Source organism: Protomyctophum parallelum (genome assembly GCF_964188405.1).
Source record: "Protomyctophum parallelum genome assembly, chromosome: 4".
In the NCBI taxonomy this organism is placed as follows: Eukaryota; Metazoa; Chordata; class Actinopteri; order Myctophiformes; family Myctophidae; genus Protomyctophum; species Protomyctophum parallelum.
The window spans coordinates 56091860-56119555 of NC_139700.1; the positions used below are offsets into that span (position 1 = coordinate 56091860).

At 46.3% G+C, this 27696-nt stretch overlaps 1 protein-coding gene across 3 annotated transcripts in view; it reads right to left on the reverse strand.

The window, feature by feature from the left end:
- LOC310857819 (anoctamin-5-like) overlaps positions 1-27696 on the reverse strand; it is a 110107-nt gene that overhangs the window by 8902 nt on the left and 73509 nt on the right. For 2 of the 3 annotated variants that reach the window (XM_083763745.1, XM_083763743.1), the window contains 9 exons: positions 24250-24401; positions 14830-14910; positions 12831-13059; positions 12234-12340; positions 8884-8955; positions 8613-8710; positions 7808-7938; positions 6536-6741; positions 5352-5554 (listed from right to left, as the gene is read on the reverse strand). In XM_083763745.1, the coding sequence (XP_083619871.1) occupies positions 5352-5554; positions 6536-6741; positions 7808-7938; positions 8613-8710; positions 8884-8955; positions 12234-12340; positions 12831-13059; positions 14830-14910; positions 24250-24401 (1279 nt within the window). Of the gene's footprint in view, positions 1-5351; positions 5555-6535; positions 6742-7807; positions 7939-8612; positions 8711-8883; positions 8956-12233; positions 12341-12830; positions 13060-13713; positions 13789-14829; positions 14911-24249; positions 24402-27696 lie in introns of all 3 variants that reach the window. The other variant, XM_083763744.1, reaches the window with a different exon arrangement.

A 27696-nucleotide genomic window follows, 5' to 3' on the forward strand; every position in this document is an offset into this window, starting at 1 on the left:
CCCCGGCTGGCCAGGGGGAGGCAGTATAGAGACCAGTTCCTTTCCCCTCCATCAGGCACCCCGGCTGGCCAGGGGGAGGCAGTATAGAGACCAGTTCCTTTCCCCTCCATCAGGCGCCCCGGCTGGCCAGGGGGAGGCAGTATAGAGACCAGTTCCTTTCCCCTCCATCAGGCGCCCTGGCTGGCCAGGGGGAGGCAGTATAGAGACCAGTTCCTTTCCCCTCCATCAGGCGCCCCGGCTGGCCAGGGGGAGGCAGTATAGAGACCAGTTCCTTTCCCCTCCATCAGGCGCCCTGGCTGGCCAGGGGGAGGCAGTATAGAGACCAGTTCCTTTCCCCTCCATCAGGCGCCCCGGCTGGCCAGGGGGAGGCAGTATAGAGACCAGTTCCTTTCCCCTCCATCAGGCGCCCCGGCTGGCCAGGGGGAGGCAGTTTAGTGACCAGGATTACTGCATGTTTTTGTGAGGGTACCCAGGGGCGGCCTTAGGAATCTGGAGGCCCGTTTCAAGACCAAATATGAGGCCCCCATATACCTATGACATCATTATTTTGTTGATACAGCCGTATATTGATACGAATAGTTTGACTGTTCAATATCACACGCAGCCATTACTCTCGACAATTAGCAACAACAACACCTTTCCTCATCCTGTCGTCCCTTCACAATTAAAGTGTCTCCCCTTTACCTCCCAATGCTGCACATTTTACCATGTTATTTACATGAAATAGGTGTAACTTTACTAACTTAGCATTAACATTGTGGGAGAGAGCAAGGCAGTGATTGAGCGAGAGAGAGAGAGAGAGAGAGAGAGAGAGAGAGAGAGAGAGAGAGAGAGAGAGAGAGAGAGAGAGAGAGAGAGAGAGAGAGAGAGAGAGAGAGAGAGAGAGAGAGAGAGAGAGAGAGAGAGAGAGAGAGAGAGAGAGAGAGAGAGAGAGAGAGAGAGAGAGAGAGAGAGAGAGAGAGAGAGAGAGAGAGAGAGAGAGCCAAGAGTGGCGGGGGTTGACTGAGGGGACTTCAGTGCATTGTACTTACATTATGTAAGCACAATGCAAGGAATGAGTGCATTCGCCATGTATCTGAAGGAAGCCTGATCTAACCACTCTTAGATTTTCTCCAGTTTATCCCTGAGTTTAAGTTTACCCTATTGTTTTAGGATTTGTTTATTTAGCCTTATTGGGCTTTGTTTAGGGTTAATTCACCCCATGGCTCCTCAATTAGCCAGTGGCAGGTTTTATGACTAGCTCGTGGCTTCCTGTGAGGTTTAGCTTTAGCGTTGGGATTTAGGTTGACGTATTTGGTCTATTCTTTAAAACTAGATATTTTTTTTGTTATTTGAGCTTTTACTGTTTCCATTTAAAAAGGAAAAAAAAACCCAGGTGATTAAATAAACACAGTTCCTGGTGCTGGCTGTTATCTGTTGTTTAATCTCCAACATGCGTTTTGTAGTTCTATTTTTAACTATTTGTTTGGGTTTGAAGTATTCTGGTCTCTGGCGTGCTGGTGTGTTGATTCCTTTTAGCTTGCTGTGTTCCAGATAGTCTTTAAGATTTTAGTTTTTTCTGTAGGCCGACATTCTTTTTCTTTTTTTTTTAGTTTAGCTAAAACTGCAATTCTTTGGCAGAAGGAGAAGGCATAAAACAATAACAACTAGAAAAAGTGCCCTTCTGGGCACAGGTCTCCACCAGGATAGGAATGTAGGACATTGCAGCTTGCCTTCATCTGGTGGTTGGATCTGAAGGAGTAATAATAGAAAATGTGTTTTACATATGTTATATATGCTATAAAGAGCAGATGTGAAAAATTCCAGGCAAAGGTTTTTCCTTGGCCTCTAGGGAGTTGGCATACAAAGTTATCCACAGATCCGTGCAGTTAGACTAAACACTTTTCGGCCAGTTATAGCGCCACCTTGAGGCTGAGTTGAAATTGTTCATGTGGCATTTCGTCCCCGGCCTAGTGGGAATGTGGGTGCACAATTTCACGGAAATCACGCGATGTGTTCATGATTTGCAGCATTTTGTTTGAAACTGAGTACTCCTGTGAACTTTGGAAGCCAATCTTAACCAATCAGGATGGAGTCTGAGAAATCTGAAAGAGAGGTTTCGTTGAATGGCTCTAGAGAGACTGTGTACCAATTTGCGTGATGTTTGGACAAAATCTGTAGGTGTACTGTGAAAAAACTTGTTTTGCACAAAGCGGCATCCTGGTGGCGCTATAACAAGCCGTTCTGGAAAGTTTGGGGCAGAGGTTCATCGTTATCATCCAGGGAGTGTGTGTGCAAGAATTGGCATCGACCGGGTTAACGGTGGCCGAGATTAGCTGCTCACGGACACACACACACGGACGGAGTGCAAAACATACTCTCCCCCCATGCCTTCGGCCTGGTGGAGACCATACCAATAGAGGACCACGTCCTTTCAGGACTGCTTGGTCCTTTAAATAAAAAAGAGATCATAGAAATAAATGCACAATAAGGAGAGTTCCACCGTGTTCAGTTTGGAACATACAGACACAGGTTTGTGTTTCCACCGCATTGTGTTGGACGGAACAATTGTCATTGTTTGATGCCTAGCTGAATGGTTAGAGAGCCTGTCTGGAGAGAAGGAGTCTCCTGAGGTTTGAATCTCAGTAAGAGATGCTGAGAGGTGGCTCACCATCAGGTGGGATGAGATGTTGATCCATCATTTCTTGATCTTTCTGCTATTCCTTCGTCTGGAATGTGGTCTCGGTTGTTGTTGTCGTCTGTTGTCGTTGGTTGCCATGGCTGCCAGTTCCCACCTGATGTTGTGTGGGAGTTCTGATTGGTCCAGAGCGTACTGAATAACTTCTAGCTTACATAACGTCTTAAGACAAGGACTCAAGTCTAAGATGAACAGCTCATCAGAGATAGTGTAATCTCCTTTGTATCCTCCAAAGAGGATGACACAATCTCCCACAATGCAACAGCACATACCATACATTGGACATGGTCCTTTCCCCTTGGGCTCAACCTTCTTCCAGGAGAAGGTCTCTGGACTGAATTTCCACAAATCATTGAAGGTCTGGTTACCGTTCCAGCCACCAAATATGTACAGCTCTCCATTGTAGGTAAATGCTGAATGACACCAGCGTCCTTCTGGTAGGAGTTGTGCAGAAGGTGTGTCCAGCCAGTCGTTTGTCTCTGTGTCAAACACTCTGATGGTTTTGCAGACCCCCTGGTACCCACAGCCGCCGAATACAAACATCTTGGTACCAATGATGATAGCAGAGTGAGCTGATGAATCAGGAGGTGGAGTTCCTCTGGTGTTAATTAAAGTCCAGACCATTGTGCTGGTGTCCAACTTGTACATGTCATTAGTGCGTCCAGGCAGCTTGGTGTATCCTCCATGGATAAACATGACCTTCTCCAACACACAGGCTGAGTGGGAGCTCCTCTCCCCTGGAGCAGTCCCAGAAACCCTGGGTTTGAACCATCTGTGGGAGTCAACATCAATTGCATAAAGCACATTGCAGTAAGGCTCCCCTCCCCAGATGTAGGCTGTATCTTCAACCAACACAGCTGTGTGGCCACAGCGCCTGGATGGAACCTCAAGGTGACCGTCTCCTCTTCCTGGTTCCACTGGAGGTAACTTCTTCCAGCATAAAGACACTGTGTTGAAGACATGGACATCCATCTGTCTCATGTTGTTGAAGTTCCCTCCATCACAGCGGCCTCCAAAGGAATACAGTTTGTTCCTCACTGCTACAGCAGCATGAAGGGTTCGCTTTGGTCCTCCTGCTTTGGAAACGGTCCAGGACAACATCTGTCTGTCTGTCTGTCTGTCTGTCTGTCTGTCTGTCTGTCTGTCTGTCTGTCTGTCTGTCTGTCTGTCTGTCTGTCTGTCTGTCTGTCTGTCTGTCTGTCTCGCTCTCTTCTCTCTCTCGACGTCTAAAGTCATTTTCAACACGGTGCATCATCTTATATCTTCTGGTGTGACATCACAGGAGACACAAACTGTTGCCATGCACGCCTTAACGACGCCAATTAGTGCAGCTGTTCTTCATCTGCACCCTTTGAACTCTATTGCTATATTTATTACTTCATTGCGGCTACCTTGGGGTCTATGGATCTATGGGTGTATGGATCTATGGGTCTATGGGTCTTCCACACGCTACAGGGTTCCCTAACACTGAGCTGTGTTGTATTTTGAGGCTGTGTGTGTGTGTGTGTGTGTGTGTGCGCGTGCGCGGAATTTGCTCAAGCTGACGGAACGTGATGTATGGTGATAACAGTGCCGCTCACGTCACGCGGGTGTGATATTTTTCTCCATATCGCTGTGTGAGAGACAGTCCACTGAGCAACTCAAAGTGAGGCTGAATGACAAGCATTTTGCATTCTGGCTCTTTGAGGGGAGCTAGCGCCCCCTATGGCCAGCTTGGTGTGTTTGTGTGTTCTCAGGGGCGGCCTTGGGAATATGGAGGCCTGTTTGAAGACCAAATATGAGGCCCCCATATACCTATGACATCATTATTTTGTTGATACAGCTGTATATTGATACGAATAGTTTGACTGTTCAATATCACACGCAGCCATTACTCTCCACAATTAGCAACAACAACACCTTTCCTCATCCTGTCGTCCCTTCACAATAAAAGTGTCTCCCCTTTACCTCCCAATGCTGCACATTTTACCATGTTATTTACATACACAACTTAACATTAACATTGTGGGAGAGAGCAAGTGAGAGAGAGAGAGAGAGAGAGAGAGAGAGAGAGAGAGAGAGAGAGAGAGAGAGAGAGAGAGAGAGAGAGAGAGAGAGAGAGAGAGAGAGAGAGAGAGAGAGCGCGCCAAGAGTGGCGGGGGTTGACTGACGCCTGAAGTTCAGTTGGAGCTTGGAGGCCCCCCTGAGGGTGGAGGCCCGTTTCAATTGAAACTTGTGAAACATACTTAAGGCCTCCCATGTACCTACCATGTATTACATGTAGACAAACACACAACATGTATGTTCCATGGTAGATAAAGATACAACATGTATATGTTACACAAATAGATAGGTTATGATGCAGCAGCAGTAACATGTATATGTTACATGTAGATAGGTTATGATGCAGCAGCAGTAACATGTATGAATCATGGCTAGTAACACGTATGTGACCGTGGCATGTAAAGCTCTCTAACACGTATGTGACAGCTGTGTAAACATGTATGTAACGTGATGTACGTAGAAGGCTTAATTAGTTCAATTGGGTTTGGGTTGATTTAATTTTGTAATTGAGGAGCGTAGATTAATTGGATGTCACGGTGGCGTATGCATACGCACACGCGCACACACAAACACGCACACACACACACACACGCACACGCACACGCACACGCGCACACACACACACACAGACCTGCAGGTGGTGATGACGGCGGCGTCGAACCAGGCGGGGTTCTCGTCGTGGTCGGGCCGGTTGGCCTCCAGGAGGTCAGAGATGTTGAACACCGACAGGCTGTTGTTGATGTAGCCGCTCATGTCATGTCTGCCGTGCGGCTGGTAGGCGTACATGAAGACCAGGCGAGGGATCATGTCCGACGTGAACGCCACGATGAAGGCCTGGGAGGGAGACACACACACACGCACACATACATGAAGACCAGGCACACACACATACATGTAGACCAGACGAGGACGTGAGCGCACCCTCCTGAGATACTTCCGGGTCCTACTTTTGTGTCGCTTTTTTATTTCATTGTGTCAATCCTCATTAACGCAAACTAGATTCAACATTACTCAAGCCTGCAAACATTCTAAATATTCCCCCAAAATATTTTACTTGAGCAAATGGACTGTTACCACCTTCAATAATAATGATAATAATAGTCTTTATTGTCTACAGATCATATATTTTTGTTGTCATGGACACTTGTACAAAACATTAATAATTCCACTCGAGTTGGAAGCATTAAGACCCATCTTAACCCTCTATGGCTTCCTTTCTGAAAAATAACGTCACTGTAAAAAGATTCACGTGTTTAGATATTCAATTTAGAATGAGATGCGGACGGGAGCTGGTGCCACTTGGACCCGGACGTAACGTATAGGAATACAAAATGACGTCGGACTTAAATACTGAATAGCTGATCCCAGTACTTACGTTGGTTACCACAGACAGAACCGTCACTCCGTTGAGGATCTGGGCCCATGAGGCTCCGATGCTGTGGGCCTTGGATCAGTACTTACGTTGGTGACCACAGAGAGGACCAGTGTTGTTTTCGTCGACTAAAACTAAGACGAAGAATGTTCGTTGACTACCTTTTTCCACTGACAAAGACTATATGGAAACTAAATGAAAACTAAGCCACGATGACTAAAACTAAGACTAAATATACTGACAATTTTGTCAACAAATAAAAACTAGACTATAATGTTAGGAAGGGACTAGTGGACAAGAGATCCAGTATAAGTCATTTTACACTTGGCTGCATGCTGAAAATAGCCGATCTACAAGCTCACAACAAAAACACTCATTACGACGGCATCAAGGCCCGCCAAAATACATTTCCGATGCTGTGGGCCTTGGTTCTGTATACTTACGTTGGTGACCACAGAGAGGACCGCCACCCCGTTGAGGATCTGGGCCCAGGCGCCGATGCTGTGGGCCTTGGCGGCGACGGGCCGTCTGAACTGGGTGGTGAACTTCCAGGCGTCCACACGGACCTCGATGATGTTGTTGATCAGCGCCAGGAGGGGAGCCAATGGGAAGGAGGCCACGAAGAGGGTGATGAACCCGAACTGGATCACTGGGACGCGCACACACGCACACACGCACACACACACACACAGACAAACACGCACACAAAGACACACACGGAGACACACACGGACACACACACACGGACACATGCACACACGGACACACGCACGCACGCGCACGGACACACGCAAACACAGACACACACACACACAGGCAGGCAGGACAGAAGCAGATGGTGAGATGAAAGGGTAACGTTGCCCCCTGCTGTCTAATGTAGGTAACTACACTTTACAATGTAGGCATTTTATCAGACGCTCTTAATCCACAGCGATTTACAGTAAGAAGGAACAAAAACATGGCAATACATCACATACAGTACATAGAAATAGTTGTGATGAAACATACATAACCTAATAATGTAACTGTGGAATATATATGTCGCCATATGACGCCAGGCCCAGGAAATCATTCCCAATGCATTTCAAAACGTATTCATTTAAAGACCTTTTAAGCGTCGTACAAAGGCAACTCTTGTCGTGACAAATCATGACAACAAAGACAATATGTTGTACCAAACAAATAATTACAAAGAAGAAAAAAAACTAAGAAAAGTGTTGTAACCTGCCGTTTTCTTCTTCTTTCTAATTATTTGTTTGGCCCGAAAATAATGTGTGTGTTGTCATGATTTGTCACGACAAAGAGTTGTCTTCGTTCGAGGCTTAAAAGGTCTTTAAATAAATACTTTAAGAAATGTCTATGAGGGAAATGAACGGCGAATCATTCCCTGGGCCCTGGTGGCAGGGGGCGGGGCTGGGGGCGGGGCCTGGTGGCAGGGGGCGGGGCCTGGTGGTAGGGGGCGGGACTGCGACGCTCTATACTGTAAAGATTACAGTTCGTTGTCAATCACATTTATTGTGATTTGCATATAACAACAGACAGACAGACAGACAGACAGAGTGTCAGACAGACAGACAGACAGACAGACAGACAGACAGACAGACAGACAGACAGACAGACAGAAAGACATAGTGTCAGACAGACAGACAGACAGACAGACAGACAGACAGAGTGACAGACAGAGAGACAGACAGACAGACAGACAGCTGTCTCACCCATCTCCAGGTACTCGTAGAACAGACCCAGGTGACCAAAACACTGCAGGTCGTGGTCCTGTTCCCAGCGGCTGTACAGAGACTCTGGATGGTTCCTCGCCTTCCTGGAGCCCCACCAGTTCATCAGCCACCTGGAATATACAATAAACATGTTATAAACATGTTATAAACATAACCACCATGTTATAAACACTGTACAGAGACTCTGGATGGTTCCTCGCCTTCCTGGAGCCCCACCAGTTCATCAGCCATCTATAATATACAATATACATGTTATAAACATGTTATAAACATGTTTATAACATGTTATAAACATGTTATAAACACTGTACAGAGACTCTGGATGGTTCCTGGCCTTCCTGGAGCCCCACCAGTTCATCAGCCACCTGGAATATACAATAAACATGTTATAAACATGTTATAAACATGTTATAAACATAACCACCATGTTATAAACACTGTACAGAGACTCTGGATGGTTCCTCGCCTTCCTGGAGCCCCACCAGTTCATCAGCCATCTATAATATACAATATACATGTTATAAACATGTTATAAACATGTTATAAACATGTTATAAACACTGTACAGAGACTCTGGATGGTTCCTGGCCTTCCTGGAGCCCCACCAGTTCATCAACCACCTAAGACACGCAAACGTGGAAAGCGAACGCAGCTCGTAATTTGCAATAACAAAGTAAAGTTTGTTTTTCTTTTTCTTTGAAAGTGTGTGTGTGTGTGTGTGTGTGTGTGTGTGTGTGTGTGTGTGTGTGTGTGTGTGTGTGTGTGTGTGTGTGTGTGTGCTTACGGGACCAGAGCTTCCTGGATGTTCCCCCACACCTGTTTCCCGGTCATAACGATGACCAGCTGGGTGGTCAGCTCTATGAGACATCCACCTGGATCACACTGAAGAGACACACACACACACACACACACACACACACACACACACACACACACACACAGCTCTATCAGACATCCGCCTGGATCACACTGAGGAGGCGTGGATTCAGATTAGATCAAATCAGATTAGAAGTAATCAGATTACCTCCTCGTCAGATAATTAGTAATCGGATTACCTCCTCGTTCCTCAGGCCGGTCCATTTCCCGAACATGTAGGCGGGGTCTCCGGGGTATCCCACGAACTTTCCCTTGAAGAACGCCACATAGAAACAGGATGTTACATCACGGTACGCCACATAGAAACAGGATGTTACATCACGGTACGCCACATAGAAACAGGATGTTACATCACGGTACGCCACATAGAAACAGGATGTTACATTACGGTACGCCACATAGAAACAGGATGTTACATCACGGTACGCCACATAGAAACAGGATGTTACATTATGGTACGCCACATAGAAACAGGATGTTACATCACGGTACGCCACATAGAAACAGGATGTTACATTACGGTACGCCACATAGAAACAGGATGTTACATTACGGTACGCCACATAGAAACAGGATGTTACATTACGGTACGCCACATAGAAACAGGATGTTACATTACGGTACGCCACATAGAAACAGGATGTTACATTACGGTACGCCACATAGAAACAGGATGTTACATTACGGTACGCCACATAGAAACAGGATGTTACATCACGGTACGCCACATAGAAACAGGATGTTACATCACGGTACGCCACATAGAAACAGGATGTTACATCACGGTACGCCACATAGAAACAGGATGTTACATTACGGTACGCCACATAGAAACAGGATGTTACATCACGGTACGCCACATAGAAACAGGATGTTACATCACGGTACGCCACATAGAAACAGGATGTTACATTACGGTACCGTGCGGTACCGTGCGGTGCGGTGTGGTACAGTACAGTACAGTACAGTACAGTACAGTACAGTGCAGTACAGTGCAGTACAGTACAGTACAGTACAGTACAGTACAGTACAGTACAGTACAGTGCAGTGCAGTGCAGTGCAGTGCAGTGCAGTACAGTACAGTACAGTACAGTACAGTACAGTACAGTATATACCTTGAAGAAGGCCTCATAGAAACAGGAGGAGTAGTAGTTGTTACCTTAAAGAAGGCCTCATAGAAACAGGAGGAGTAGTAGTTGTTACCTTAAAGAAGGCCTCATAGAAACAGGAGGAGTAGTAGTTGTTACCTTAAAGAAGGCCACATAGAAACAGGAGGAGTAGTAGTTGTTACCTTAAAGAAGGCCTCATAGAAACAGGAGGAGTAGTAGTTGTTACCTTAAAGAAGGCCACATAGAAACAGGAGAGTAGTAGTTGTTACCTTAAAGAAGGCCTCATAGAAACAGGAGGAGTAGTAGTTGTTACCTTAAAGAAGGCCTCATAGAAACAGGAGGAGTAGTAGTTGTTACCTTAAAGAAGGCCTCATAGAAACAGGAGGAGTAGTAGTTGTTACCTTAAAGAAGGCCTCATAGAAACAGGAGGAGTAGTAGTTGTTACCTTAAAGAAGGCCTCATAGAAACAGGAGGAGTAGTAGTTGTTACCTTAAAGAAGGCCTCATAGAAACAGGAGGAGTAGTAGTTGTTACCTTAAAGAAGGCCTCATAGAAACAGGAGGAGTAGTAGTTGTTACCTTAAAGAAGGCCTCATAGAAACAGGAGGAGTAGTAGTTGTTACCTTAAGGCCTCATAGAAACAGGAGGAGTAGTAGTTGTTACCTTAAGGCCTCATAGAAACAGGAGGAGTAGTAGTTGTTACCTTAAGAAGGCCACATAGAAACAGGAGGAGTAGTAGTTGTTACCTTAAAGAAGGCCTCATAGAAACAGGAGGAGTAGTAGTTGTTACCTTAAAGAAGGCCTCATAGAAACAGGAGGAGTAGTAGTTGTTACCTTAAAGAAGGCCTCATAGAAACAGGAGGAGTAGTAGTTGTTACCTTAAAGAAGGCCACATAGAAACAGGAGGAGTAGTAGTTGTTACCTTAAGGCCACATAGAAACAGGAGGAGTAGTAGTTGTTACCTTAAAGAAGGCCTCATAGAAACAGGAGGAGTAGTAGTTGTTACCTTAAGGCCTCATAGAAACAGGAGGAGTAGTAGTTGTTACCTTAAAGAAGGCCTCATAGAAACAGGAGGAGTAGTAGTTGTTACCTTAAAGAAGGCCTCATAGAAACAGGAGGAGTAGTAGTTGTTACCTTAAAGAAGGCCTCATAGAAACAGGAGGAGTAGTAGTTGTTACCTTAAAGAAGGCCTCATAGAAACAGGAGGAGTAGTAGTTGTTACCTTAAAGAAGGCCTCATAGAAACAGGAGGAGTAGTAGTTGTTACCTTAAAGAAGGCCTCATAGAAACAGGAGGAGTAGTAGTTGTTACCTTAAAGAAGGCCTCATAGAAACAGGAGGAGTAGTAGTTGTTACCTTAAAGAAGGCCTCATAGAAACAGGAGGAGTAGTAGTTGTTACCTTAAAGAAGGCCTCATAGAAACAGGAGGAGTAGTAGTTGTTACCTTAAAGAAGGCCTCATAGAAACAGGAGGAGTAGTAGTTGTTACCTTAAAGAAGGCCTCATAGAAACAGGAGGAGTAGTAGTTGTTACCTTAAGGCCTCATAGAAACAGGAGGAGTAGTAGTTGTTACCTTAAAGAAGGCCACATAGAAACAGGAGGAGTAGTAGTTGTTACCTTAAAGAAGGCCACATAGAAACAGGAGGAGTAGTAGTTGTTACCTTAAAGAAGGCCTCATAGAAACAGGAGGAGTAGTAGTTGTTACCTTAAGGCCTCATAGAAACAGGAGGAGTAGTAGTTGTTACCTTAAAGAAGGCCTCATAGAAACAGGAGGAGTAGTAGTTGTTACCTTAAAGAAGGCCTCATAGAAACAGGAGGAGTAGTAGTTGTTACCTTAAAGAAGGCCTCATAGAAACAGGAGGAGTAGTAGTTGTTACCTTAAAGAAGGCCTCATAGAAACAGGAGGAGTAGTAGTTGTTACCTTAAAGAAGGCCTCATAGAAACAGGAGGAGTAGTAGTTGTTACCTTAAAGAAGGCCTCATAGAAACAGGAGGAGTAGTAGTTGTTACCTTAAAGAAGGCCACATAGAAACAGGAGGAGTAGTAGTTGTTACCTTAAAGAAGGCCTCATAGAAACAGGAGGAGTAGTAGTTGTTACCTTAAGGCCTCATAGAAACAGGAGGAGTAGTAGTTGTTACCTTAAGGCCTCATAGAAACAGGAGTAGTAGTAGTTGTTACCTTAAGGCCACATAGAAACAGGAGGAGTAGTAGTTGTTACCTTAAGGCCTCATAGAAACAGGAGTAGTAGTAGTTGTTACCTTAAGGCCACATAGAAACAGGAGGAGTAGTAGTTGTTACCTTAAGGCCTCATAGAAACAGGAGGAGTAGTAGTTGTTACCTTAAAGAAGGCCTCATAGAAACAGGAGGAGTAGTAGTTGTTACCTTAAAGAAGGCCTCATAGAAACAGGAGGAGTAGTAGTTGTTACCTTAAAGAAGGCCACATAGAAACAGGAGGAGTAGTAGTTGACGAACTGGAACAGGAACACCTTCACCGTCAGCTTGTTCTCGTACTCCATGTGGGTCTTTGGGATCTCTGGGGGGGGTCAAAAGGTCAAAGGGCACAGGTTAAAGGTCAAAATGTTAACACCCTGAGCGGCATAGACGGAGTTCTCCGTCCTAATCAAATAGTAACGCCCAGACGCTCAAAATCCATCGTATCGCTCCACAGGCTGGGAGCGTCTGTCGCTCCACAGGCTGGGAGCATCTGTCGCTCCACAGTCTGTCTGTCGCTCCACAGGCTGGGAGCGTCTGTCGCTCCACAGTCTGTCTGTCGCTCCACAGGCTGGGAGCGTCTGTCGCTCCACAGGCTGGGAGCGTCTGTTGCACAACATTCGATGTTGTTTTCCGTTTGGGACGTCATCGGAAATGTTCTTCCCCCTAGTTTAGCTACTTCAGCTACATCCGGGATAGCGCCTGGTGCGTCGGGAGTGTTTTGGCTACATCTAGCTACTTCATCTACAGACAGACAGACAGACATACACACAGACAGACAGACTCACAGACAGGCAGCCTGTCTCACCCACCCATGTCAGTGATCCAGACGGCCACCCTCTCGTACATGAGGTTGAGGATCATGATGATGATGAAGTTGATGCAGGACGCAGTAACGCTGGTGGCCAGCTGGGGCGTGATGAGCGAGCCCACCACCTCCAGGTCGTTGGTGGGCGAATCCTTCATGATGGAGGCGAACGCCGCGTAGACCGCCAGGCGGTACGCGATCACCCCGATGATGCACGCTATGATGAGGGAGATCTGTGCGCACACACACAATGTACAATTTAGGCATTTAGCAGACGCTCTTAATTCAGAGCGACTTACATTAAAGGTATATTCAGTGATTTCACTCAAAAAACCTTAGGTTTCGTTTTTGGCTGTGGGACCCAAAGCCTTTCATCCAATCAGGATAGAGAGCCAAAAACGAAACCTAAGGTTTTTTGACCCCCAGGGGTTAACTGGGGACAGGGAGGAACTCCTTATATGGTCAGCACACTCTATAGTAGAGAGGATTATCACAACAAACAAAACAAAAAAATAAGTGATATTTGAATTAAGTGAAATCACTGAATATACCATTAATTAAGCAAGAACAAAAAGCAGGGGAATAGATCACATAAAAAGCATTTATCATGAAACATGCGTAAGCTAAGAAAGTAACAGTGGAATATCTATATAATGAAACTATACATATAAACTATACTATACTATACATATGTACTATGACGTGCTATGGCTACATACAATGCAATTATAGTGCTGTCTACATAACATGCTATAAGTCTGTATCAAATGCCATCTAAGTCTACAGAAATGCTATCTAACACACACACACACACACACACACACACACACAACACACAGGTTACACTATAACCCCGATGTATTTTAATAAACACAGCGTTCTCTCACCCAGAACAGCACGGTGGCTCCAGACAGGACGGTTCGTGCACATTTGCTTGTTATTGGTAAGTACGGTTCCATTTCCTACAGACGGTGAAGCAAAACACAAGCACAGACAGCAACAGACAGACAGGTCAGTCAAGCTGGTTAAAGGTCTATCTACCTCAGCACCACATGCAGACTGAGAGACAGGCTGATCGGAACACACACTGGGCTCTTAAACCCATTTTGGTCGGGAACCCCTTTTGGTGTTAGTATTATGCTATGCTTTAGCTATTGAAATAGCTAATCTAAATAGCAGATCTACAAGCTCATAGCGCGCCACCGAGTGGCGCGCTACGAGCTTGTAGGTCTGCTATTTCTTTTAAATCGAAGAACGACTGACATAGAAACATAGCTTTTTCAGAAAACTGTCAGGATGTAGAAGACGTTTATAGAATCTGATCTCAGGTCAGAATGAAAACTGTCAGGATGTAGAAGACATATTTTTTAATCTGATCTCAGGTCAGAATGGGTTAACAGGACAGCAACGTTTTGGGACAAACTGAACCATGATCAGGAGCCCAGTGTCCTCCACATGTCATGCTTCTAACACAGGGATGTCAAACTCAAACACACAGTGGGCCAAAATAAAGAAATTGGTACAAGTCGAGGGCCGGACTGTGTTTCAACACACGGGCCATTTTTGGTGAGAGGGGTATAGCTGAAAGTTGACCACAAAGTGATATCCTTTCACTGCTGATCAATAGTGAAGAGAAGACGCATGCTTGCACTTATTGCGGGCCCTCGATACGTGACGATGCACTCACAGTGCATTGTGGGACTTGTAGTATTATGGTGGTCCGTGCAATATACCAGAGGGCCAGTTCTAATACTAATTAAATATCATCCCGCGGGCCAAAGATAATTCATTCACGGGCCTGATTTGGCCCCCGGGGGCCTTGAGTTTGACATGTATGTTCTAACATGAACCTGCCTCAGTCCAACACACACACACATCAATGCAGTTATCTTCATCATCATCATCATCCTCAGCATAGCCACGCCCCCACACTGACTCAGCTCAGAACCCGCTGGCGTGCCGTTCTCACCCTCCACCACTAGGGGGTGCTGTAGTGTCCTTACCCACAACACCACCGAGGCCCAGCACAGGAGCATTTTGGCCAGGAGGTCACAGGCGGTCCTGTCCAGAACCCACTCCATCTCCTATACGGTACAGTACATGTTACTGTTACTGTAAATACAGTAATGTCCAGAACCCACTCCATCTCCTACGGTACGGTACACGTTACTGTTACTGTAAGTATTACAGTAAGGTCCAGAACCCACTCCATCTCCTACGGTACGGTACATGTTACTGTTACTGTAAATACAGTAATGTCCAGAACCCACTCCATCTCCTACGGTACGGTACACGTTACTGTTACTGTAAGTACAGTACAGTCCAGAACCCACTCCATCTCCTACGGTACGGTACATGTTACTGTTACTGTAAATATTACAGTAATGTCCAGAACCCACTCCATCTCCTACGGTACGGTACACGTTACTGTTACTGTAAATACAGTAATGTCCAGAACCCACTCCATCTCCTACGGTACGGTACACGTTACTGTTACTGTAAATACAGTAATGTCCAGAACCCACTCCATCTCCTACGGTACGGTACACCTTACTGTTACTGTAAGTATTACAGTAAGGTCCAGAACCCACTCCATCTCCTACGGTACGGTACACGTTACTGTTACTGTAAGTATTACAGTAATGTCCAGAACCCACTCCATCTCCTACGGTACGGTACACGTTACTGTTACTGTAAGTATTACAGTAAGGTCCAGAACCCACTCCATCTCCTACGGTACGGTACACCTTACTGTTACTGTAAATACAGTAATGTCCAGAACCCACTCCATCTCCTACGGTACGGTACACGTTACTGTTACTGTAAATATTACAGTAATGTCCAGAACCCACTCCATCTCCTACGGTACGGTACACGTTACTGTTACTGTAAATACAGTAATGTCCAGAACCCACTCCATCTCCTATGGTACGGTACACGTTACTGTTACTGTAAATACAGTAATGTCCAGAACCCACTCCATCTCCTACGGTACGGTACACGTTACTGTTACTGTAAGTATTACAGTAAGGTCCAGAACCCACTCCATCTCCTACGGTACGGTACACGTTACTGTTACTGTAAGTATTACAGTAAGGTCCAGAACCCACTCCATCTCCTACGGTACGGTACACGTTACTGTTACTGTAAGTATTACAGTAAGGTCCAGAACCCACTCCATCTCCTACGGTACGGTACACGTTACTGTTACTGTAAATACAGTAAGGTCGAGAACCCACTCCATCTCCTACGGTACGGTACACGTTACTGTTACTGTAAATACAGTAATGTCCAGAACCCACTCCATCTCCTACGGTACGGTACACGTTACTGTTACTGTAAGTATTACAGTAAGGTCCAGAACCCACTCCATCTCCTACGGTACGGTACACGTTACTGTTACTGTAAATACAGTAATGTCCAGAACCCACTCCATCTCCTATGGTACGGTACACGTTACTGTTACTGTAAGTACAGTAATGTCCAGAACCCACTCCATCTCCTACGGTACGGTACACGTTACTGTTACTGTAAATACAGTAATGTCCAGAACCCACTCCATCTCCTACGGTACGGTACACGTTACTGTTACTGTAAATACAGTAAGGTCGAGAACCCACTCCATCTCCTACGGTACGGTACACGTTACTGTTACTGTAAATACAGTAAGGTCCAGAACCCACTCCATCTCCTACGGTACGGTACACGTTACTGTTACTGTAAGTATTACAGTAAGGTCCAGAACCCACTCCATCTCCTACGGTACGGTACACGTTACTGTTACTGTAAGTATTACAGTAATGTCCAGAACCCACTCCATCTCCTACGGTACGGTACACGTTACTGTTACTGTAAGTATTACAGTAATGTCCAGAACCCACTCCATCTCCTACGGTACGGTACACGTTACTGTTACTGTAAGTACAGTAATGTCCAGAACCCACTCCATCTCCTACGGTACGGTACACGTTACTGTTACTGTAAGTATTACAGTAAGGTCCAGAACCCACTCCATCTCCTACGGTACGGTACACGTTACTGTTACTGTAAATACAGTAAGGTCCAGAACCCACTCCATCTCCTACAGTACGGTACACGTTACTGTTACTGTAAGTATTACAGTAAGGTCCAGAACCCACTCCATCTCCTACGGTACGGTACACGTTACTGTTACTGTAAATATTACAGTAAGGTCCAGAACCCACTCCATCTCCTACGGTACGGTACACGTTACTGTTACTGTAAGTATTACAGTAATGTCCAGAACCCACTCCATCTCCTACGGTACGGTACACGTTACTGTTACTGTAAATATTACAGTAAGGTCCAGAACCCACTCCATCTCCTACGGTACGGTACACGTTACTGTTACTGTAAATACAGTAAGGTCCAGAACCCACTCCATCTCCTACAGTACGGTACACGTTACTGTTACTGTAAGTATTACAGTAATGTCCAGAACCCACTCCATCTCCTACGGTACGGTACACGTTACTGTTACTGTAAGTATTACAGTAAGGTCCAGAACCCACTCCATCTCCTACGGTACGGTACATGTTACTGTTACTGTAAATACAGTAATGTCCAGAACCCACTCCATCTCCTACAGTACGGTACACGTTACTGTTACTGTAAGTATTACAGTAATGTCCAGAACCCACTCCATCTCCTACGGTACGGTACACGTTACTGTTACTGTAAATACAGTAATGTCCAGAACCCACTCCATCTCCTATGGTACGGTACATGTTACTGTTACTGTAAATACAGTAATGTCCAGAACCCACTCCATCTCCTACGGTACGGTACACGTTACTGTTACTGTAAGTATTACAGTAAGGTCCAGAACCCACTCCATCTCCTACGGTACGGTACACGTTACTGTTACTGTAAGTATTACAGTAAGGTCCAGAACCCACTCCATCTCCTACGGTACGGTACACGTTACTGTTACTGTAAGTATTACAGTAAGGTCCAGAACCCACTCCATCTCCTACGGTACGGTACATGTTACTGTTACTGTAAATACAGTAATGTCCAGAACCCACTCCATCTCCTACGGTACGGTACACGTTACTGTTACTGTAAATATTACAGTAATGTCCAGAACCCACTCCATCTCCTACGGTACGGTACACGTTACTGTTACTGTAAGTATTACAGTAATGTCCAGAACCCACTCCATCTCCTACGGTACGGTATATAAACGTTACTGTTACTGTAAGTACAGTAATGTCCAGAACCCACTCCATCTCCTACGGTACGGTACACGTTACTGTTACTGTAAGTATTACAGTAAGGTCCAGAACCCACTCCATCTCCTACGGTACGGTACATGTTACTGTTACTGTAAGTACAGTAATGTCCAGAACCCACTCCATCTCCTACGGTACGGTACACGTTACTGTTACTGTAAATACAGTAATGTCCAGAACCCACTCCATCTCCTACGGTACGGTACACGTTACTGTTACTGTAAGTATTACAGTAAGGTCCAGAACCCACTCCATCTCCTACGGTACGGTACACGTTACTGTTACTGTAAATACAGTAATGTCCAGAACCCACTCCATCTCCTACGGTACGGTACACGTTACTGTTACTGTAAGTATTACAGTAAGGTCCAGAACCCACTCCATCTCCTACGGTACGGTACACGTTACTGTTACTGTAAATACAGTAATGTCCAGAACCCACTCCATCTCCTACGGTACGGTACACGTTACTGTTACTGTAAATACAGTAATGTCCAGAACCCACTCCATCTCCTACGGTACGGTACACGTTACTGTTACTGTAAATACAGTAAGGTCCAGAACCCACTCCATCTCCTACGGTACGGTACACGTTACTGTTACTGTAAGTATTACAGTAAGGTCCAGAACCCACTCCATCTCATACGGTACGGTACACGTTACTGTTACTGTAAGTATTACAGTAAGGTCCAGAACCCACTCCATCTCCTACGGTACGGTACACGTTACTGTTACTGTAAATACAGTAATGTCCAGAACCCACTCCATCTCCTACGGTACGGTATATAAACGTTACTGTTACTGTAAATACAGTAATGTCCAGAACCCACTCCATCTCCTACGGTACGGTACACGTTACTGTTACTGTAAGTATTACAGTAAGGTCCAGAACCCACTCCATCTCCTACGGTACGGTACACGTTACTGTTACTGTAAATACAGTAATGTCCAGAACCCACTCCATCTCCTACGGTACGGTACACGTTACTGTTACTGTAAGTATTACAGTAAGGTCCAGAACCCACTCCATCTCCTACGGTACGGTACACGTTACTGTTACTGTAAGTATTACAGTAATGTCCAGAACCCACTCCATCTCCTACAGTATATAAACGTTACTGTTACTGTAAGTACAGTAATGTCCAGAACCCACTCCATCTCCTACGGTACGGTACACGTTACTGTTACTGTAAATACAGTAATGTCCAGAACCCACTCCATCTCCTACGGTACGGTACACGTTACTGTTACTGTAAATACAGTAATGTCCAGAACCCACTCCATCTCCTACGGTACGGTACACGTTACTGTTACTGTAAGTATTACAGTAATGTCCAGAACCCACTCCATCTCCTACAGTACGGTACACGTTACTGTTACTGTAAGTATTACAGTAAGGTCCAGAACCCACTCCATCTCCTACGGTACGGTACACGTTACTGTTACTGTAAGTACAGTAATGTCCAGAACCCACTCCATCTCCTACGGTACGGTACACGTTACTGTTACTGTAAGTATTACAGTAAGGTCCAGAACCCACTCCATCTCCTACGGTACGGTACACGTTACTGTTACTGTAAGTACAGTAATGTCCAGAACCCACTCCATCTCCTATGGTACGGTACATGTTACTGTTACTGTAAATACAGTAAGGTCCAGAACCCACTCCATCTCCTACGGTACGGTACACCTTACTGTTACTGTAAATACAGTAATGTCCAGAACCCACTCCATCTCCTACGGTACGGTATATAAACGTTACTGTTACTGTAAATACAGTAATGTCCAGAACCCACTCCATCTCCTACGGTACGGTATATAAACGTTACTGTTACTGTAAGTACAGTAATGTCCAGAACCCACTCCATCTCCTACGGTACGGTACACGTTACTGTTACTGTAAGTACAGTAATGTCCAGAACCCACTCCATCTCCTACGGTACGGTACATGTTACTGTTACTGTAAATACAGTAAGGTCCATAACCCACTCCATCTCCTACGGTACGGTACACGTTACTGTTACTGTAAGTATTACAGTAAGGTCCAGAACCCACTCCATCTCCTATGGTACGGTACACGTTACTGTTACTGTAAATACAGTAATGTCCAGAACCCACTCCATCTCCTACGGTACGGTACACGTTACTGTTACTGTAAATACAGTAATGTCCAGAACCCACTCCATCTCCTACGGTACGGTACATGTTACTGTTACTGTAAGTATTACAGTAAGGTCCAGAACCCACTCCATCTCCTACAGTATACACGTTACTGTTACTGTAAATACAGTAAGGTCCATAACCCACTCCATCTCCTACGGTACGGTACACGTTACTGTTACTGTAAGTATTACAGTAAGGTCCAGAACCCACTCCATCTCCTACGGTACGGTACACGTTACTGTTACTGTAAATATTACAGTAATGTCCAGAACCCACTCCATCTCCTACGGTACGGTACACGTTACTGTTACTGTAAATATTACAGTAAGGTCCAGAACCCACTCCATCTCCTACGGTACGGTACACGTTACTGTTACTGTAAATATTACAGTAATGTCCAGAACCCACTCCATCTCCTACGGTACGGTACACGTTACTGTTACTGTAAGTATTACAGTAATGTCCAGAACCCACTCCATCTCCTACGGTACGGTACACGTTACTGTTACTGTAAGTATTACAGTAAGGTCCAGAACCCACTCCATCTCCTACGGTACGGTACACGTTACTGTTACTGTAAATATTACAGTAATGTCCAGAACCCACTCCATCTCCTACGGTACGGTACACGTTACTGTTACTGTAAATACAGTAATGTCCAGAACCCACTCCATCTCCTACGGTACGGTACACGTTACTGTTACTGTAAATATTACAGTAAGGTCCAGAACCCACTCCATCTCCTACGGTACGGTACACGTTACTGTTACTGTAAATACAGTAATGTCCAGAACCCACTCCATCTCCTACGGTACGGTACACGTTACTGTTACTGTAAATATTACAGTAATGTCCAGAACCCACTCCATCTCCTACGGTACGGTACACGTTACTGTTACTGTAAATATTACAGTAATGTCCAGAACCCACTCCATCTCCTACGGTACGGTACACGTTACTGTTACTGTAAATACAGTAAGGTCCAGAACCCACTCCATCTCCTACGGTACGGTACACGTTACTGTTACTGTAAATACAGTAAGGTCCAGAACCCACTCCATCTCCTACGGTACGGTACACGTTACTGTTACTGTAAGTATTACAGTAATGTCCAGAACCCACTCCATCTCCTACGGTACGGTACACGTTACTGTTACTGTAAATACAGTAATGTCCAGAACCCACTCCATCTCCTATGGTACGGTACACGTTACTGTTACTGTAAATACAGTAATGTCCAGAACCCACTCCATCTCCTACGGTACGGTACACGTTACTGTTACTGTAAGTATTACAGTAAGGTCCAGAACCCACTCCATCTCCTACGGTATACACCTTACTGTTACTGTAAATATTACAGTAAGGTCCAGAACCCACTCCATCTCCTACGGTACGGTACACGTTACTGTTACTGTAAGTACAGTAATGTCCAGAACCCACTCCATCTCCTATGGTACGGTACACGTTACTGTTACTGTACGTATTACAGTAATGTCCAGAACCCACTCCATCTCCTACGGTACGGTACACGTTACTGTTACTGTAAGTACAGTAATGTCCAGAACCCACTCCATCTCCTACGGTACGGTACACGTTACTGTTACTGTACGTATTACAGTAATGTCCAGAACCCACTCCATCTCCTACGGTACGGTACACGTTACTGTTACTGTAAGTATTACAGTAAGGTCCAGAACCCACTCCATCTCCTACGGTACGGTACACGTTACTGTTACTGTAAGTATTACAGTAAGGTCCAGAACCCACTCCATCTCCTACGGTACGGTACACGTTACTGTTACTGTAAGTACAGTAATGTCCAGAACCCACTCCATCTCCTACGGTACGGTACACGTTACTGTTACTGTAAGTATTACAGTAAGGTCCAGAACCCACTCCATCTCCTACGGTACGGTACACGTTACTGTTACTGTAAATACAGTAATGTCCAGAACCCATTCCATCTCCTACGGTACGGTACACGTTACTGTTACTGTAAGTACAGTAATGTCCAGAACCCACTACATCTCCTACGGTACGGTACACGTTACTGTTACTGTAAATACAGTAATGTCCAGAACCCACTCCATCTCCTACGGTACGGTACACGTTACTGTTACTGTAATTACAGTAAGGTCCAGAACCCACTCCATCTCCTACGGTACGGTACACGTTACTGTTACTGTAAGTATTACAGTAAGGTCCAGAACCCACTCCATCTCCTACAGTACGGTATACACCTTACTGTTACTGTAAGTACAGTACAGTCCAGAACCCACTCCATACCAGTACAGACTGGTACAGTACAGTACAGTACAGTACAGTACAGTACAGTGCAGTACAGTGCAGTACAGTACAGTACAGTACAGTGCAGTGCAGTACAGTGCAGTGCAGTGCAGTGCAGTGCAGTGCAGTGCAGTGCAGTGCAGTGCAGTGCAGTGCAGTGCAGTACAGTACAGTGTAACCTCTGTGCCCAGAGTCACATTGTTGTATTTTTTGTTTTCATGTACTTTACTCTTTTCCCACCAGTCTGCTACTCTCTGAGTTTTTCCTATAGTTATCCGCTGGACTAGAAGCCAGTGAGATACATGTGTTGCCATGGCAACAGGCAGTGATTGGGAAGCCCCGCCCACAGCTCACCTGGCTGATGGAGTGATGGGCCAATCACAATGTTTGGCCCACCTGGGGAGTTTCACTCTGTCAGTGCAGAGTGGAGCTGAACAGACAGACAGACAGACAGACAGACAGACAGACAGACAGACAGACAGACAGACAGACAGACAGGCTACTGGAGGTGAACAGAGAGACAGACAGGCTACTGGGGGTGAACAGACAGACAGACAGACAGACAGACAGGCTACTGGGGGGTGAACAGAGAGACAGACAGACAGACAGACAGACAGACAGGCTACTGGGGGGTGAACAGAGAGACAGACAGACAGACAGGCTACTGGAGAAGCAAGAGGAGTATTTCCCCAAGTCTTGCCATATTTTTCCATTTTGGATTATTTCCCTGAATATTGGATTCTATAACTTTTGGATTTAGAGACCTTCTGTTCCATTCCTGGAGTTCGGATGTCGATGGAGGACGGACTTTACGTAACAGTGTAAAGGGAGGTAAGAGTCTTTTTTTTGGACATTTAATCCATTCTGAACGGGAACCCCTTTTGGTGTCGGCATCATGTTATGCTTCAGCTATTGAAAAACAGCAGACCTACAAGCTCGTAGCGCGCCACCGAGTGGCGCGCTACGAGCTTGTAGGTCTGCTATTTTTGAAAAATCGTAGAACTGACTGACATAGAAACAGAGCTTTGTCAGAAAACTGTCAGGATATAGAAGACATTTTTAGAATCTGATCTCAGGTCAGAACGGGTTAAGTTTAGTTTTGGACAGTGCCAGGACACTCACTCCAGAGGGCCACTATAGTTCCAACTACATAGAAGTGTCTATTTGTATGTCTCTAAATGTTTTGATGAATTGAACAATGTGGACCCTGTTGTAAACAAGTGCAATGCTTAATTGGGTCGTCCACTCACTGTTAACAGTCTTTGTATTGAGTTTGTGCTTAAAATGTACTGTAAATTCTACAAACTGTTAATAAATATTTCAATCAATCAATCAATCATAAAGTAGTCTCTACTGAAAGGAGACCAGTTCAGTTCAGTCTGTGCAGCGTCACCAGTCCTAGCTCTTGTTCAGCGGTCTAATTGTGGACAAGTAGAAACTGTTCAGTAGTCTGGTGGTGCTGCTCTCGATGCTCATGCATAGCGTTTGCCCGGCCGTGGGGCGTGGAAGTGGTTTGAACAGGCTATGGCTGCAGGGGGTGATGGATGTCCCTGATTCCTGTCTGTATTGTTTTTAAATCTGTTTTGATTGTTCCTGTATTGTTCCTGTATTGTTCATGTAAACATGAGCTACATGCTACATGAATCCCAACCTACTGTTTGGGAAACATTGCGGGGCAGTGTGGTGATGCTGTCCTGTAGGGGGCAGTGTGGTGGTTACCTGTGTGATGCGGTTCATCCTGCGGTCGGTGCATTTGGACTCGTACTCGGGGCGGAGCTGCAGCTGCTGCTGCTCCTCCTCAAAGTCCACCAGGTCCCACTCGTACTCCAGACGGGCCTGACGGCGCTTCCACAGCTCCAGGAACAGGGTCACTGTGGGGGGGACGGACACGGGACCGCTTAGAGGGGCTCCCCAAAACCTTTTACTCCAGAGGACCACTATAGTTCCACACTCACTCCAGAGGACCACTATAGTTCCACACTCACTCCAGAGGGCCACTATAGTTCCACACTCACTCCAGAGGACCACTATAGTTCCACACTCACTCCAGAGGGCCACTATAGTTCCACACTCACTCCAGAGGGCCACTATAGTTCCACACTCACTCCAGAGGGCCGCTATAGTTCCACACTCACTCCAGAGGGCCACTGTATTTCCACACTCACTCCAGAGAGCCACTATAGTTCCACATTCACTCCAGAGGGCCACTATAGTTCCACAGTCCACACTCACTCCAGAGGGCCACTATAGTTCCACACTCACTCCAGAGGGCCACTATAGTTCCACACTCACTCCAGAGGGCCACTATAGTTCCACACTCACTCCAGAGGGCCACTATAGTTCCACACTCACTCCAGAGGGCCGCTATAGTTCCACACTCACTCCAGAGGGCCGCTATAGTTCCACACTCACTCCAGAGGGCCACTATAGTTCCACACTCACTCCAGAGGGCCACTATAGTTCCACACTCACTCCAGAGGGCCGCTATAGTTCCACACTCACTCCAGAGGGCCACTGTATTTCCACACTCACTCCAGAGAGCCACTATAGTTCCACATTCACTCCAGAGGGCCACTATAGTTCCACAGTCCACACTCACTCCAGAGGGCCACTATAGTTCCACACTCACTCCAGAGGGCCACTATAGTTCCACACTCACTCCAGAGGGCCACTATAGTTCCACACTCACTCCAGAGGACCACTATAGTTCCACACTCACTCCAGAGGGCCACTATAGTTCCACACTCACTCCAGAGGACCACTATAGTTCCACACTCACTCCAGAGGGCCACTATAGTTCCACACTCACTCCAGAGGGCCACTATAGTTCCACACTCACTCCAGAGGGCCACTATAGTTCCACACTCACTCCAGAGGGCCGCTATAGTTCCACACTCACTCCAGAGGGCCGCTATAGTTCCACACTCACTCCACAGGACCACTATAGTTCCACACTCACTCCAGAGGGCCACTATAGTTCCACACTCACTCCAGAGGGCCACTATAGTTCCACACTCACTCCAGAGGACCACTATAGTTCCACACTCACTCCAGAGGGCCACTATAGTTCCACACTCACTCCAGAGGGCCGCTATAGTTCCACACTCACTCCAGAGGGCCACTGTATTTCCACACTCACTCCAGAGAGCCACTATAGTTCCACATTCACTCCAGAGGGCCACTATAGTTCCACAGTCCACACTCACTCCAGAGGGCCACTATAGTTCCACACTCACTCCAGAGGGCCACTATAGTTCCACACTCACTCCAGAGGGCCACTATAGTTCCACACTCACTCCAGAGGACCACTATAGTTCCACACTCACTCCAGAGGGCCACTATAGTTCCACACTCACTCCAGAGGACCACTATAGTTCCACACTCACTCCAGAGGGCCACTATAGTTCCACACTCACTCCAGAGGGCCACTATAGTTCCACACTCACTCCAGAGGGCCGCTATAGTTCCACACTCACTCCAGAGGGCCGCTATAGTTCCACACTCACTCCAGAGGACCACTATAGTTCCACACTCACTCCAGAGGGCCACTATAGTTCCACACTCACTCCAGAGGGCCACTATAGTTCCACACTCACTCCAGAGGACCACTATAGTTCCACACTCACTCCAGAGGGCCACTATAGTTCCACACTCACTCCAGAGGGCCGCTATAGTTCCACACTCACTCCAGAGGGCCACTATAGTTCCACACTCACTCCAGAGGGCCACTATAGTTCCACACTCACTCCAGAGGGCCGCTATAGTTCCACACTCACTCCAGAGGGCCACTGTATTTCCACACTCACTCCAGAGAGCCACTATAGTTCCACATTCACTCCAGAGGGCCACTATAGTTCCACAGTCCACACTCACTCCAGAGGGCCACTATAGTTCCACACTCACTCCAGAGGGCCACTATAGTTCCACACTCACTCGAGAGGGCCACTATAGTTCCACACTCACTCCAGAGGACCACTATAGTTCCACACTCACTCCAGAGGGCCACTATAGTTCCACACTCACTCCAGAGGACCACTATAGTTCCACACTCACTCCAGAGGGCCACTATAGTTCCACACTCACTCCAGAGGGCCACTATAGTTCCACACTCACTCCAGAGGGCCACTATAGTTCCACACTCACTCCAGAGGGCCGCTATAGTTCCACACTCACTCCAGAGGGCCGCTATAGTTCCACACTCACTCCAGAGGACCACTATAGTTCCACACTCACTCCAGAGGGCCACTATAGTTCCACACTCACTCCAGAGGGCCACTATAGTTCCACACTCACTCCAGAGGACCACTATAGTTCCACACTCACTCCAGAGGGCCACTATAGTTCCACACTCACTCCAGAGGGCCGCTATAGTTCCACACTCACTCCAGAGGGCCACTGTATTTCCACACTCACTCCAGAGAGCCACTATAGTTCCACATTCACTCCAGAGGGCCACTATAGTTCCACAGTCCACACTCACTCCAGAGGGCCACTATAGTTCCACACTCACTCCAGAGGGCCACTATAGTTCCACACTCACTCCAGAGGGCCACTATAGTTCCACACTCACTCCAGAGGACCACTATAGTTCCACACTCACTCCAGAGGGCCACTATAGTTCCACACTCACTCCAGAGGACCACTATAGTTCCACACTCACTCCAGAGGGCCACTATAGTTCCACACTCACTCCAGAGGGCCACTATAGTTCCACACTCACTCCAGAGGGCCGCTATAGTTCCACACTCACTCCAGAGGGCCGCTATAGTTCCACACTCACTCCAGAGGACCACTATAGTTCCACACTCACTCCAGAGGGCCACTATAGTTCCACACTCACTCCAGAGGGCCACTATAGTTCCACACTCACTCCAGAGGACCACTATAGTTCCACACTCACTCCAGAGGGCCACTATAGTTCCACACTCACTCCAGAGGGCCGCTATAGTTCCACACTCACTCCAGAGGGCCACTATAGTTCCACACTCACTCCAGAGGGCCGCTATAGTTCCACACTCACTCCAGAGGGCCACTATAGTTCCACACTCACTCCAGAGGGCCACTATAGTTCCACATTCACTCCAGAGGGCCACTATAGTTCCACAGTCCACACTCACTCCAGAGGGCCACTATAGTTCCACACTCACTCCAGAGGGCCACTGTATT